At 49.2% G+C, this 15,097-nt stretch overlaps 1 protein-coding gene across 5 annotated transcripts in view; it reads right to left on the bottom strand.

The window, feature by feature from the left end:
• Positions 1-6,641: 6,641 nt before the first annotated feature.
• Positions 6,642-15,097, bottom strand: part of GARRE1 (granule associated Rac and RHOG effector 1) — a 79,042-nt gene continuing 70,586 nt past the window's right edge. For all 5 annotated transcript variants that reach the window (XM_027618179.2, XM_027618181.2, XM_027618178.2 and 2 more), the window contains 4 exons: positions 11,209-11,374; positions 10,292-10,429; positions 8,745-8,823; positions 6,642-8,251 (listed from right to left, as the gene is read on the bottom strand). In XM_027618179.2, the coding sequence (XP_027473980.1) occupies positions 7,943-8,251; positions 8,745-8,823; positions 10,292-10,429; positions 11,209-11,374 (692 nt within the window). In that variant the 3' untranslated portion in view covers positions 6,642-7,942. The remainder of the gene's footprint in view (positions 8,252-8,744; positions 8,824-10,291; positions 10,430-11,208; positions 11,375-15,097) is intronic.

Genomic DNA, 15,097 nt, shown 5'->3' with positions numbered 1-15,097 from the left:
GCCTCAGTAGCCACCGCCCCATCATCACTTGCCCTGTGATTCCTCAGATGACCCTAGCCCAGCCGTAGCCACTGACTGCCTTTTTCTAGTAGGCTCTTTCTGGTGACCACAGTGGACGTCTGTTGTCTTTATCCAAAACCACTACATCCCACTCCCGTGTCTCTTTCTTTGCCTCCCCGACTGCATCAGCATGACCTAAGTCAGCCAAACAAGTACCAGCAGGAGAAGCTCAGTTTTGTGTAGTGTTAAGTTGCCCCTTCTGGAAGAGTAGGCCGGAGGATCAGTCCGGTCTGAAGGAAAACAATGCAGAGAGCAACCCCCAGAGAGATGCCAGAGTCAACTTCACAGGGCCCGAGTTCCTGGTGCCAGGCCACCTCCGTCTGTGGCTGGAGCATAAGTCAGTGATTTCCCTTAGTGTTGATGTTGTTTGGAGCTGGGCTGTCATTTACAGCTGCAAGGCTTTCCAAAGTTTTTCTGGGTGTTCACCTAGGTACTGCCACACTGCTTCTCTAATGTGGTCTCCTGGCCAATTGAACCCCACAGGTACTGCTTTGGTTATGAAGAAGAGGCTGGACATAAGGCCTGATGATGGCCTTTTTGAAGGCTTCATTTTCTCTTTGATATTCTCTGATATACACCTCCGGCAGTTTGGCCTCTGTGATTCCCAGCAGGTTCAACTACTCCAGATTTCCCAGTAATATTTTAAGTTCGACATTGTGCTTTGAAAACCCAGTTACATGCATTTTCTTTTCTTTTTAAGATTTTATTTATTGGGGCGCCTGGGTGGCTCAGTCGTTAAGCCTCTGCCTTCATCTGAGGTCACAATCCCAGGGTCCTGGGATTGAGCCCCGCATCGGGCTCCCTGCTCAGCGGGAGGCCTGCTTCTCCCTCTCCCACTCCCCCTGCTTGTGTTCCTGCTTTCGCTGTCTCTCTCTCTCTCTCTGTGAAATAAATAAATAAAATCTTTTTTTACAAATATTTTATTTATTTTTGCAAGACACACACACACACACATACACACACACGTGGTGGGGGGCGAGCAGAGGGAGAAGCAGACTCCCTGCTGAGCAGGGAGCTCGATCTGGAACTCCATCCCAGGACCCTGGGATTGTGACCTCAGACGAAGGCAGAGGCTTAACCAAAAGAGCCACCCAGGCGCCTTGTATTTTCTATATTAGCAGAAAACTATATTGCTATCTGGAGGGCCATAAGTCACAGTTGCTAAAGAGAGAAAACAAGGGGCGCCTGGGTGGCTCAGTCGTTAAGCATCTGCCTTCGGCTCAGGTCATGATCCCAGGGTCCTGGGATCGAGCCCCGCATCGGGCTCCCTGCTCCGCGGGAAGCCTGCTTCTTCCTCTCCCACTCCCCCTGCTTGTGTTCCCTCTCTCACTCTCCGTCAAATAAATAAATAAATAAAATCTTTAAAAAAAAAAGGGAGAAAACAAATATGAAGAGACAAAGGAGATTATTACTTGAAGGTCATGCATCATCCAACTACTAGCATTGTTACTACTTCCGCCAGTCTACTGTGTTTGGAGCTCTGGGCCAAATGCCCTCCCATATAATCCTCACAGCAGCCCTGTTATCCTGCTGTCCTCCCCACTTAACAGACAGGTTAAGAAATCTGAAAATAGCCACTCTGTTGCTACGTGGAGAAGCAATCCAAGGTTGCCTGATTTCTTTATCACAATAAGAGCCCTGTTCTTTATCACAACCCTGTCCTGCCTGCCACTTTCTGGCAATTCCCCATCATCCCAATTCTGTTTTAACCTCAATTAGGCCTCTATGATATTAATGCCAATTGACAGGGTAGAATTTTAGAAGTGGAAAAGGCCAAGAATGGCATCTCAAACAGAAAGGACAGGAGCTTAATCATAGGAAAAAACTGAGGGTTGCTGGGAGGAGGGGTGATGGACACTGGGGAGAGTATGTGTTGTAATGAGCACCGGGTATAAGACTGATGAATCACAGACCTGTACCCCTGAAGCAAATAATACATTACATGTAAATTAATTGAATTTAAATAAAATAAAAAGAAAGGACAGCAGCATGGAAAAAGTCACAGAGCTAGGAAAACCCAACCACTGCGTTAACACTGGTCCCTCTGTACCGGATCTAAGGATTTGTGCAGGGCAACAGGGAGAAACCCTCCGGGGAAGTGCTGTGTGTGGGAGGCTGATCAGTTACTGGAGAGTGAGGTTAGCATCCCGGATCAAATCTCGTGGGATGGTTTGGGATTTGGAGTTTGGAAAATTTTCAGTGTAAGGTAATTTTACATCCCCACAGAAGTTAAACCCTACTGTTTTCTACCACCATGACCACCATCGACACCATATGTTGTGCCAAAGCCCTGTCTGCAACTACCCAGAGTTATAGGGTTCAGATACCTGAAGATCCTGCGGGCAGGAAGCTTGGAGGGCTGGACTAAGCCACAGCCGAAAGAAAACCTGGCTCAGAGCCTAGTGCAGCCTTGGAAAACCCAGTGGGTCCCACTGAGTATTTGCGAAACTAGCACTTAGTGAGCCTGTGGCGAGCGAGCACAGTTCCAAACAAGAGCCCTGTTCTGTAGATGGGGAAACTGAGGCATGGGCATTTAGATATGTCAGGCCTTAATTCGGGACAGCTGCACAGGAGTCAGGCAGGATCTGGAGCCTAGGGAATCACCGACTGAAGTCGGAGATGGTGTGGGGGGAGGAGAGGGGAGAGGCATTTCTGCGGCTGAGTTGAAGGAGCCACGGGAGGTTGGGCGCGGGGAGATCCACGCCGAAGGATTTTCGCCAGCTGCTCCGGGGAAGCGAACCCACCGAGATGCTGAGTCATGGCGGCCTGGCGAGGGCCTGAGAACCGCGCCTCGGAGTAGCCGCACGGGGCTCCTAGCTCGGAAGCCACGCTCGGGAGAGGGCGGTGTGCACGAGCCTACGTGCAGCCAAGGCGGGATCAACGCAGGTTGGGGGCGGTGGCGCGCACGCGTCTGCGTGTGGGCTCGCACGTCCGGGGTGCACGTGTGCGCATGTCCCCGCGCCTGGGGGGTGGGGGGCGCTGGGGCGAAGGGAGAACTAGCAAACGTCTCCGTCCGCACGTCTGGGATGGACGTGCGCGCGCATGTGCGCAAAGTCCGAGTGGGGCGAGTGTGCGCGTGCGCATGCGAGCAGAAACGCGAGTGGGGTCGCCAGCGCCCCCCGCAGGCCGCGGGCTTGTTCTGCGTCGCGATGTTTGCTTGCGCGACAGAGATTTGTCGCTTCGGGATGTCGCCTCCAGATTTTCCCTGTGACTCCAGGGTTAGGTGCTTGAAAAAAATTCCTTACCGCATAAAGGCGTGGGTTTCCACGAGAACAGAAAACTCTATAGTTACTGAAAAGCTATATAATCCTGCTTGCAGTTCTAATGTCAATCTCACCTCACAGTTCTGGTACAAACTCTGGTCATCATATATTATTCTTTTAGATGTGTGAGTTAATTCTAAGTCATTTTTTTGTATTTTTTTTTTAGCATTAAAATCTCAATAATTCGCCCATCAACACCTCGTTTGGTCTGGCTCCTCTGGAATTGCTTCACACTGTTCCGCACCCTGGCCATGTACAAGACTTGTCCCCTTCTCACAGGAAGCCTTCGTTCTAGTGAGAGGGACAAAGGCAAACTCAATTCCAGGGGAGGGCTAAGTGCTGTAATGAAAAACAATGCGAGTAGAGGCTGGGCTCTGGCCCAGAAGAGAACAAATGGAGGCAGAAGCAGGGAGCACTGTGGGAGCAGAAACCAGGTGGGCACTGGGGGAAGCACGTTGAGGTTGACAGAAGTGTATGGGAAACACTGAGGCCAGAGAGGGAAAGGCAGGAGCCAGGTGAGGATCACGTTGTTGGTAGAATATTTAAGAACATGATGGAATTCAAATGTGCTTGAAGATAGATTTGTGGGACCTGCTAGATGAGGAGAGTAAAGAAGAGAGTTAAGAATGTCTTCTGGGGCGCCTAGGTGGCTCAGTCGTTGAGCGTCTGCCTTCGGCTCAGGTCATGATCCCAGGGTCCTGGGATCGAGCCCCACATCGGGCTCCCTGCTCAGTGGGAAGCCTGCTTCTCCCTCTCCCACTCCCCCTGCTTGTGTTCCCTCTCTCGCTCTCTGTCAAATAAATGAATAAAATCTTAAAAAAAAAAATGTCTTCTAAGATTTCTGCCAGAGCAGCTGGGTGGATGGATGGTGGCACCTCTTAGCAAGGATGGACAAGATGGGGCTGTTGCCCCTAAAAGACTGAGTTTTCTTCTCCAAAGAAGACTTAAGTTTTAAAAGCAGAGACTGTGCCTTCTTTTCAGCCCCGGCTCCTAGCAAAGGCCTTGCCCCTAATGACTTTAGATGTTGAAAGGAACATGACCTCCTAAAACAATCCTTCCTCCTCACTTAAGCCCACATCCCAAACTCAGCCCCAATACTTAGCCACACCCAGTCCCCCCACCAGACACGCAGAGGCCTGAGCCCAGCCAGCCTGCCCTTGTGGAATCAGAAGGCTAGCCGTGTGTGTTACTTCCAGGAGCCTGCCCCTGGACGTTCCTCAGCATATGTGGCTGGGAGGCAGCCAGTCATGCTTTCCATGTACATGGCTTCTTGGCATTTGAGGAGCTGGCCACTGGAGGGGTCTATTTCCTTTGTGTCTCCAGATCAGGAAGCAGGTCACAACAGTGGCCACGCAACGCACAAAGGGCCATCCCCTCAGAGTGTCCCATCTGTTCAGGTTTCCACGTTCACCCATCTGGCACACAGCCAGGCCCTGGGACTCCTCTTCTGTCTCCACCACTGCTGTGAATTGAAGTCTGTGAACAGCACCATGTACTGGTGTCGAACAGGCACATGCTTGAATAAAAGGCTAGCATTTTAATATGCACTCCTAGTGTATTTCCTAGCACACTCATGCAACACAGCTGTTACTAAGTGGCCTTGTCCTGAGGTGCACTTAGAAGGCTCTGGGTCTTGGTCCCCATGCCCAGCTTCTGGGCATTTCAGCAGAAAGAAGCCTGAGTGGTACTAGGCTCATATCCGTTTTCCTGAGTTCATGAAAGAAAGTTTTGATCTGTCTTGCTGTTAAGTGAAAAGAAGTTGAAATCCCCCTGTAACCCATCCTCCTTTTGTGGTTCCCACTGAACAAGCTTCCCTTTTGCTGAGCAGGATGACATCATCCAATGAGACGAGTCCTTGTCCCTGAAAGTTAGGGTCTCTTTGCCGGACATGGGGTCCCTGGCAGAGTAGGGGGAGAGCTTATCCCTGGGTCTGCTCCTTGGAAAGGCTAGCTGGGCAGTTCACAGTGCCCATGATTGGTGGAATGTGGGTGCTGGCAGACCACAACCCAAGGAGAGAACTTGCATCCTTCCAGATGGTCTCCTTCACCACGACATTGGCTCTGCCCCCACAGAGGCCTCTCCCAGCTTTGGCCTTAGGAAAGCTGACCGGAGAGGTGTGGCAGGTTGTCTGCTTCCTGCCCAACCACCCTAGCTCATCCTAACACTCCCGGTGGTCTTTCATCTCTCGCAAGGCCTCAGAACCAGAGGACGAACTGGCCTAAAAACCAATGTGGGTGCAGCTTTTCAAAGTCATGAACCAGGCAGCGCTTCTGACCTGTCTGCTGCAGTTCATTTCAAACAGAGATACAAAATATTATTAAATGTATATTTTTAATAAAGCCAATAGTTATTTTACTTATAGGAGCTTTAAAAGTAAGATACAAAATGTAGAGTTCCAGTTTGGAAGCGTTTAACTATTCACACGATGTCCTGCTGATGCCCGAGCAAGGCAGTCGCGCCCGGCCATGCAAAGGACACACACACTCACGCACGCACACACATGCGCTTTGGCGAGACCCCTCTGCCCAGCGCAGCACCTGGAATTACCAGTGTTCAGAGCAAGGCGGTGCCAAGAACACAGCACCTACGAGGAGACCACACAAACAGCTTCACACAGTCTCACAGCCCACGGAGATGGCGATTACAAAATGTCCCGCTTAATCGAGAAAAACAGACTGGAGAGTGACAATGTGGCGGTATCAATGTCACCTGCACTGGGGCGTCAAGGGCTGACCTCTGTCCAGGGTGAGGTCTTTGGGGAGGCACTATGAAAACAAGAGTACTTCAGTATAATCGAACTTGAAATACAAGGTACTGTGGACACGTTACGGAAGGAAAACAGAAAACTCTCCTACAAGGAAAATAGCCACAGACATCGGACAGATTAGTGCACACACTGGGACAGCGGACAGACAAGAGCCACGCAGGGTCAGTGCAAAGCACGTGCCTGAAGGAGTCTATGTACAAAATAGTTCTCTGTAAACATGGTGAGGTGAATGTTCAGAAGCCGCAGTGAGAGGATCGTTAAGTGCAGGCAGCAACATCCCCACACAGCACAGGAGACGACACCCGAGGCCTGGAAACAGCCGGGCAACACAGTACTAAGAATTCAGATGGCTGGGCTCAGACACCCTAGCGGGCCTCTCTCATTAGTGTGTATACATACATATACATATATATTGTTTCTTTTTGGTATTTTTAAATATAAATTTACTTATATCCGTAGAAAAATGAGAACGTAAATGTGCTATTACAATCTCTGCTGGAAAAGCTTATATGGAGTTAGAAAGAATAAACCATTTATTAGTAGTTAACATATATATTAAAATGGTTTAATGATTTAAGAAAATATAAAAAAAATATTAATACTGTCAAACTTTCATACCAGAAAATATTATGGATTTTTCTCAATTAGACTTTTTCAAAGATGAAATATGAAAAATTTAAATAAGTTTTATATAAAGAACTTCAATTAATATACAGTGGGATGTCTACTCTATAGAGATATATGTATCATTATTTCTCAATTTAAGCACCATTCAATTCTTCTGGATCCATTCTGGCTGGAAAATATCCCTAAATCCACAGGATGTTATCTCTTTAATGGCACATGTTAACTGAAAATGAGGTTTGTTTTTTTTTTTTTTAAAGAAAAGACTTTAAATTAATTCCTATCTACATCTTAATTGGTTTGTCTTGAGCCAGCTCACAAATGTTACTGCAAGTTCAAGTGCAGGTGTCTCTGTGCAGCCTCTTGACCACACCCCCATGTTTGGAGACTATGTCAAAGCCTCTGGCCACGTGTGGATCTGAAGGCAGCAGGTGCAACTTTATCCCGCACACGGACGCAGCCAGCTGGCTCATCTCCATGCACCATCAGGAATATGCCTCTGACATCAGTTTTACGATCCTGCTTTTGTAAATCCGGTCAGGACTGCACCCCTTGGGTGCTGCTTGGGGTGGTGAGGGGCTGCCCACCCACAGAAAACCCCAGTGATTGCTTCCAATCACAAATACTCTGTATTTTGCCCATTTTGTATAAGCTTAAATAAAGATAGTGTTGAACAAATCTCCAGCCTCTATATCTGTTATCTTAAAATATTCAATGCATTTTAGGCGGGAGATGTTTTAACTAAAAACCTATATGAAAAATAGCTATAAAATACAGTGACTGATGTGGTCATCACTCAACGTGTTAAGAAGGGGGAGGGGGAGGGTTTCAGAAGAATGGTCAGTTTTGCTCTCAGCCTTCAGGCTTGGTGCCTTCCCAACACACACGGTGGGACTACAAACTTGAGAGCCATGTTTTTCAAAGTGCGGCCTATGGCCCACCTGCATCAGAACCACTGGGGGAGCTTATTAAGCTCAAAGATCCCGCAGCATCTCCCTGAGGGTCAGAAACCTGTTTCTAGCTGGCCCTTCAGGGCTCTGATGCCTCAAAAGTTTGAGAAGCCAGGCCTTAAAGGCTTGGAGCTGCCAACTACCCCCATGCCCGAGGATCCCTGCCTGGGACAGGGGTGCACTGGTCCTCTGGGGGGCTGGTGCCAGCTAGTCAGTCCTGGAGTGGGGACACTGGCCCCGACAGCTCTGGGCAGGCAGGCAGGCAGGCTGGCCCTGGGTCAGTACTGGGGCAAGTAGGCCGGCCTGCGCTCAGCCTTCCCAGGGAAGGCCTTGAAGCCCTTGGGTGCTGCCTTGTGTGCCGGTGGGGGCGGGGGCTGCGGTGGGGTCTGCACATAGGTAAAGGAGGCGGTGCTGCAATCACTGGTCGCGGCCCACACTGGCGACTGCAGCATCTGCATGGTGTCGTTCCACTGGCTGCCAGGGCCGGCAACTGCGTAGAGTGGTGCGCTCGGGCTAGGCAATGTGCTGGGCAGCGGGGAAGGGTGTTGCCAGGGTGCTTTGGGTGGCCACGTTTTGGTTTTGTTATCCTGAGAGACAGAAAAGGGTTCTTAGTGGCATTTCTGGCAATTCGTCATCTTTTCCCAGCTCCCCAGGTCTCCGGTCCTATTTCCACCTAGGAGACGGGGTAGGAGCCCCAGCCCTCCCCACAGCCCTGGAGCAGCACGGTCCAGCTGAATTTGCAGTGATGGTGGTGATCTGTGTCTGTGCTGCTCCCACGCAGTGGCCACTCACCACATATGGCCAGTGCCACTAAGGAACTCAATCTGTATTTATATTTGATTCATTCCAATTTAAATAGCCACATGTGGCTAGTGGCTATCACAGTGGATGGCACAACCCCAGGGCTTCCTCTACATTTGGCTCTGAGATGAGATGGTTAATCATGGGGGAAAAAAGTTGTTCACCACAAAGAACCCGTCATTGCTCTGAAGCCCTCTTAAAACTTAAGCTTTGGGACTTCACTCGTGGTCTGTACCCCATACAGCTGGCCATCCGTGGCCAGAGCAGGGCCCACGGTACCTGGTTCATGTCCTCCACTGTGGTAAGAAGAGGTGGGGAGGGCAGCGTGCTGGTCTCCTGCTCTCCACTGCTGTGTTTCCTGAAAGAAATCAAGAGCGCAGTGCAGTGGGCATCTGGCTTGCTGCCCCACTGACCTTAACACGCTAGTTACCTGGTTCTGGGCGCTGGTTCTAGGTGGGGAGACCTTGGGCCCAGTGCACGCGAAAGGATCGGGTGGGTGGCCAGTGAGTGGAGCACTCCCAGAAGCCATTCCCGGGCTTGGGGAGGGGCGGGGTGGCAGGTGGTGGCTGTTTCAGCTGCTCTGATCTACTGGCTCGGGCTTTTGTTAACGTTTTCAAAAGATACTGTTCACCATGCCCTGGGGAAGTGGGACTTAAAAGACTGTTAGTTTTAACTGCAAACATGAAAAATTTCTGTTACAATGTTGAATGAAAAAGGAAGGACAGAGCAGGCTCCGAGCCAAGTAAATCAGTCTGTCCGTGCTCCCGCCTGCAGACAGCAGTCTCTGTAGAGGCGGTTCTACCATTGGCTTCCTCGGCATCTCATCGGCCTCTCCTCCTGCCCTTGTCTAAAACAGACATCTTAGCCACTGCCTCTGGCTCAGTCGTGCTCCTCCTGCATCCTCCTGTCTCAGTTCATCGGCACCCCCTTTCATACAGATGCTCCAGCCAAAACCTCACATATCATCCCCGATTCTTCTCTCTCACAAATACCCCAATGCCAATCTCTCACCAGTTGCTCCCTCATTTTGTTCAGCTGTCTGCTCATCAGAGGCCTCCCTGACTCCCATATACATATGTGTGTGTGTGTGTGTATGTACACACACACACACACACACACACATATATATACATATATGTATTTTTTTTAAGTAGGCTCCACGCCCAGTGTGGAGCCCAATGTGGAGCAGGAACTCATGACTCAGAGATTAAGACCTGAGCCAATATCAAGTCGGATGCTTAACCAACTGAGCCACCCAGGTGACCCCCATATTTTTCTTCATAGCAACTAACCCAACCTGACATGTTTGGTTTTTCCTTTTTCCTATTCCTTCCCTCCCTTTTTTTTTTTTTTTTTTTGAGAGTAGCTTTCATGCCCAGCATGGGGCTTGAACTCATGACCGAGACTAGGAATCTCATGCTCTACCAAATGAGCCAGCCAGGTACCCCTACTTTTAAAAACTTCTTAGACCTGAATATACTCTATTACGTTTTCTTTTCAACTTTGACAAAGAAACTAAGCATCAGAGAGGGCCACGTTCATCTCCAGAACCCTCCCTTGCCTCATACTGGTATTTTTGGCTACTACTTGCGTGAGACTGTTCTGCCAGCAAAGCCTCAACCCAACGTTAAGTCACCTGGGCTACAAGCAAGCCTGCATGGTAGCCACAGAAGATTCAGCAAGGCTGTGCTAGCAGAGGCCCTCTGCCTCTCTCACACCAGGCTGACAGGGAGCCATGAGGTTCCTGAGCTTTCCAGAGGAGTAAGCTGGGGATCACATTCATGTGCCCCTCTGTCCTTTGTTTGCCTTGAGAAATCTCTTCCTACCTTCTCTGCTTGACAGCGGCCACGAGGTCAGGCCCTGAAAACATGGAGAACAAGCTGTCCCCGTTGGCGGAAGACGTCTCATCACTTGAGCTGGCGGAGTCCCCCTGAGCACCCGACCAGCCGCTGTGCAGACCGTCCCTGAAAGCCAGAGAGAGAAGCTGGTCCCGGGCCTCCTGCAGCCAGCCTGGACACCAGCCGGAAAAGCCTGAGGCCGCCCCCACACCCCCAGCCCTAAAGGAACAATCTTTACCCTGCACCCCTCTAACAACCAGATGGCAGTCTCTTGTCTCCCCTTCTAAAAACCCAAGCTTTCCTTCCTGTCCTCCCTTGTTTCGAAGGTAACATGTACTCTTCGCTGCCCTTTATTCTTGCCAGAAGCCTGTGCTTTGCATGTGAAATTCATGTTAGAACAAAAAGCTGAAATGGTCTTTAGCTGTCCAGATTTATTAACTGCGTAGCAATAAGAGATGTGAAAAATCAACCTCCTGTTGTCTTTGGGATGCAAATCCGCAGTGCTCTGGATACACTGGCATCTGAACCATACACCTTTGTTTTTTGGAGGCTACAAGGATCCCATTCCACGAATCGCGCGGGTTTCACAGCCATGCCCATTTCAGCATAGAGACCGTGTTAAACGCTCAATGACCTCACAAACATCGTCAAATAAGTTCCTGGTTCCAGGCAGAAGAGTCTGTGCTGAAAATCATCACTTCCTACAAATGGTGTGTTCAAAGGGACCCATCATGCCACTTGGCACCTTCGGGTCTGTCGCAAAACTCTGACCTCTTGAAGATCTGACCAGATGTCACTCTCTCACAGGGGGCCTCGGAATCAAGTTGCCTGATAAGAGTGCACGAGGGCCCCCTGGGGGATACCCAGGCCCCAAACTCAGCTTCCCTGCCACCCCCAGCACTCACCCTTCTGTGAAGAACTCCGGGAAAGGCCAGGTCCGATGGGCATCGTCCATGGGGGGCCAGTGGCCCCGGGGGTGGCCTGGGCGGCGGCCGTGTTGCACTTGCCGCTTCTGCTGCATTGCCTGGCTCACTCCTGCCACATAGCGAGCAAACTCGGGGTCCGAACCCACTGCATTAAGACAAAGGGACAGAGAGGGGCTGGGGCCACACTGGCCTCTCGTTTCCCTCCCTGCCTCCCGAGGATGTGCTGGTCACACACGCAGTGACAAGCGGGGAGGTGCTGCCAGGCTTGTGGCCCCGAGAGCCAGGGAGTTGGCTGCAGGATTGGGGCTTTCAGCCAGATGTCTGACCTGGGGTACGGGGTGTGCACAGGGACTGTCAAGAAGTGTTATGCCTAGGACAGAGGCAGGCTGAATGGGACCGAAAGACAGAGAGAGAGAACACAAAAGGATCCATGATTAAAATTTAAAGACAAATATCAGATACTTAACAACATTCCAATGTCTGGTGCTACGTACATAACAACTTAGAAAATCACATGCTTGATGTCTTTAGCGAACCGATAACCTGCAAGTTGTAAAAGCATCAGGGTCAGCCAGATAGAGGTATGTCATTGCCACGTGACCCAACTCGAATCCAGGATTTTCCTGGATATTGGATGGCAGACCTACTCGTTCCATGTGAAGACAGTGAGAGTGGTAATGAATGAGATGAAATTTCAGAATTTCAGAGGTATTAAGAGGTGACTGGAAACATACTGGCCAGAGCTGAGTAAGGATGGGCATGACAGTACAAGTGGGAGAAAAAACAGCATAGAGGACATTGGGAGAAAGTCAAACAAGAAGATACGGGAGGAGGCCGCCTGGGTGGCTCAGTTGGTTAAGCGTCTGCCTTCGGCTCAGGTCATGATCCCAGGCTCCTGGGATTGAGCCCCACGTCGGGCTCCCTGCTCAGCGGGAGGCCTGCTTCTCCCTCTCCTCCCTGGCTCATGCTCTCTCTAGCTCTCTCTCTTAAATAAATAAAATCTTAAAAAAAAAAAGCAGCAGGAAGGTATCTATTGTTCACAAGCTGAATATGACTCAGGAGTGTATACTTCTCAGTTTCAGGCTGGGAAAGATACTAGGGCAAAATCTCATTCTTAGGGCGCCTGGGTGGCTCAGTTGGTTGGGCGACTGCCTTCGGCTCGGGTCATGGTCCTGGAGTCCCGGGATCGAGTCCCGCGTCGGGCTCCCTGCTTGGCGGGGAGTCTGCTTCTCCCTCTGACCCTCCCCGCTCTCATGCTCTCTATCTCATTCTCTGATAGATAAATAAAATCTTAAAAAAAAAAAATCTCATTCTTAGCTCGTCCTCAGGGCACTGCCACAGGACTGCTGGTGAGTCTGTGCACTGCACAAAGATGCCCACACCAGGGGAGGGGAGGGGCTGGGCCAAAATCAAGGCCCACTTCTCAGTGGGTCAAGCCATGCCTCCAGGGGCTAAGTATGCCCTGTCCAGAGGGGGCACTCTGCTCTCACTGGCCCTGCCTGAGAGGGGGCCTTCTGTGATTCATCTATCCCAAAGGAGTGCCCTTCCTTTATTTGGGGAAAAGGCGATGTAGATCTTATGCCCTCAGGGTGGGGTCTGCAGGAAGCTACATTAGGGACCTGCAGGTCAGACAGGAACTGGCGGAAGATCAAGCTAATAGGATTTGTAGCTTAAAGACATAAGAGGCCATCCAGGCCTCATCAAATATCAAAGACGGTAAAATTCTGCCAAACACTGTTTATACTCTGGATTTAATTACATGACTATCAAAAGATGTAGACTGTTGAATGGCAGTTGAAAAAAATGTGCCGTGCCACGCCCATCCCAGTCAGTGGCAGCTGGGTGAGGCCTGCTCTTCTGGAGCTGGGTGGGACCCTGTGCCCTTCCTGTGCCCCAGGGTCCAAAGATGCTCATGTCTACCACCCACGGGGAGCAAGAGCAGGAAAGCGTGAGCAGCAGCATGAGGGATTTTTAGAAGACCTAAGAAAACATTTCTTTCCATTTGTAGCTAATGCTGGGTTGTTTTAGCAGGGAATTCCTCTTCTGCTGGTTATTTATATAAATATTTGCGATAGTTATTTATGTATTTCACAATATTCTCCTTAAATGAAATATATTTTCCACCTGTATACCTTTTGCTAAATTAGAGAAAAGAGTAACGGATTTCTACATATTTATCTTGCATCAACCCACCTTACCAGGTTCACTAATTCTAGGGTTTTTTTTTTTTAATCAAGGAGTCTCGTTGGGTTTCTTTTCCCCCTCCAATTCTATTGCCAGCAAAGAGATGTGCTTTTCAATGTATCTTTTTCTACAGCTTATACATGTCTGGCTGTTTGCTAGCAAGTCCAAGACAAAAGGTTAGTTACACGCTATTGGCAGTAACAGTTGCCACCCTGTCTTGATTTTAACTGGAATGATTTTGTTTCACTATACAGAATAATACATGCTACTGGCTTTTGGTAGATAGTCTTTCTTTAATAATTCAAGAAATTTCTTTCTATTCATGTCTTACTTGGAGGGTTTTTTTTGAGTCACTGGTGGCTTTTATCAAATGTCTTTACAGCATCTGTTGTTGTCTGGCCGCTCCTGCAAGCGGGGTGATGCCAGGCATTACTGAGCAGTGGCAGAGCTGTTCCACTGCCCCACCTGCCACCCCCGCAGTAACGGAGCTGCTCTTCCCATCACGGCTCCGGGGTCCAGCCTCTACCCACACTCCTACAGAGAGAACTACGGTTTGCTTTTTAAATAACCTATAACGTTTTTATGGTAAAACCATGTTGGCTTCATAATTACTGTTCCAATTTTTTCCACTGAAACAGATCTGGGCACGTTTTCCACTTCTTGGTACAACTTTGGTGATGTGCATTGTATTAGGAAAGAAGCCATTTTTCCAATCAGTTTTCAAAGATGTTGTCATATGTAGGAACGTCTTAAACTTCTTTTACTCTCTATTTCTGGAATGACATCTTCTTTCTCTTTCCTTTTTTTTTAAAGATTTATTTATTTATTTTAAAATTTTATTTATTTATTTGTCAGGGGCGGGGGGAGAGCACGCACACAAGCAGGCGGAGCACCAGACAGAGGGAGAGGGAGAAGCAGGCTCCCCACTGAGCAGGGAGCCCGACGCTGGACTCGATCCCAGGACCCTGGGATCATGGCCTGAGCTGAAGGCAGAGGCTTAACCGACTGAGCCACCCAGGTGCCCCTCCTTTCTCTTTCCTAAATCTCATTTCTCTTTGCTCTCTCTTATTGAGGCTTACAATAAGTTGGTTTATCTATTTTGTTGGTCTTCAAGAGACCCTTCTTTTAGATTTTATTTATAATTTATACTATATTTTTCTTTTAAATTTCATCAGTCTTGGCTTTTCTCCTTAATTACTTCCTCCTCCTAGTTTATTTTTGTTTGTTTCTAAGTTCTTTTTCTAATTTCCTAAGATAATTCTGGTGGTATTTTCACACTGTTCAGGCCAGGAGAAGCCATATTCTCCGAAGGCAGGAGGGTGCTCTACCACCTTTCATAGGTCCTAGCTTTTAAGCAAAGAATCACAGAACAGGTTATGTAATCAGGAGAAGAGCAGCTCACAAAGGGCCTGCCACCTTGGCTCCCACCAATAGGAGGGCCCACACAGGAGCCCACTTGAACTATGGGACATGGAGCCATTCAAGGAACTTCTCTGAGCCTCAATCCCAGCCTCTGTACAGTGAGAGAAATAGTGGTCCTGACCTTCTTAGCCTCACTCTCAGCAGGGCTGCCTACCTTTGCTGGATGTGTCCCATACTTGCCATCTGACAGCGAGAAAGGGTCTTTAAAGAGAAATTAGGTCACTTGCCAAGTGTCCTAAGTAAGTAGGCTGTGTCACATGGG

This window comes from Zalophus californianus, chromosome 17 (genome assembly GCF_009762305.2).
Source record: "Zalophus californianus isolate mZalCal1 chromosome 17, mZalCal1.pri.v2, whole genome shotgun sequence".
Classification (NCBI taxonomy): Eukaryota; Metazoa; Chordata; class Mammalia; order Carnivora; family Otariidae; genus Zalophus; species Zalophus californianus.
Note: the sequence above shows the minus strand (reverse complement) of the source record. Positions and strands in the feature narration are given on the sequence as shown.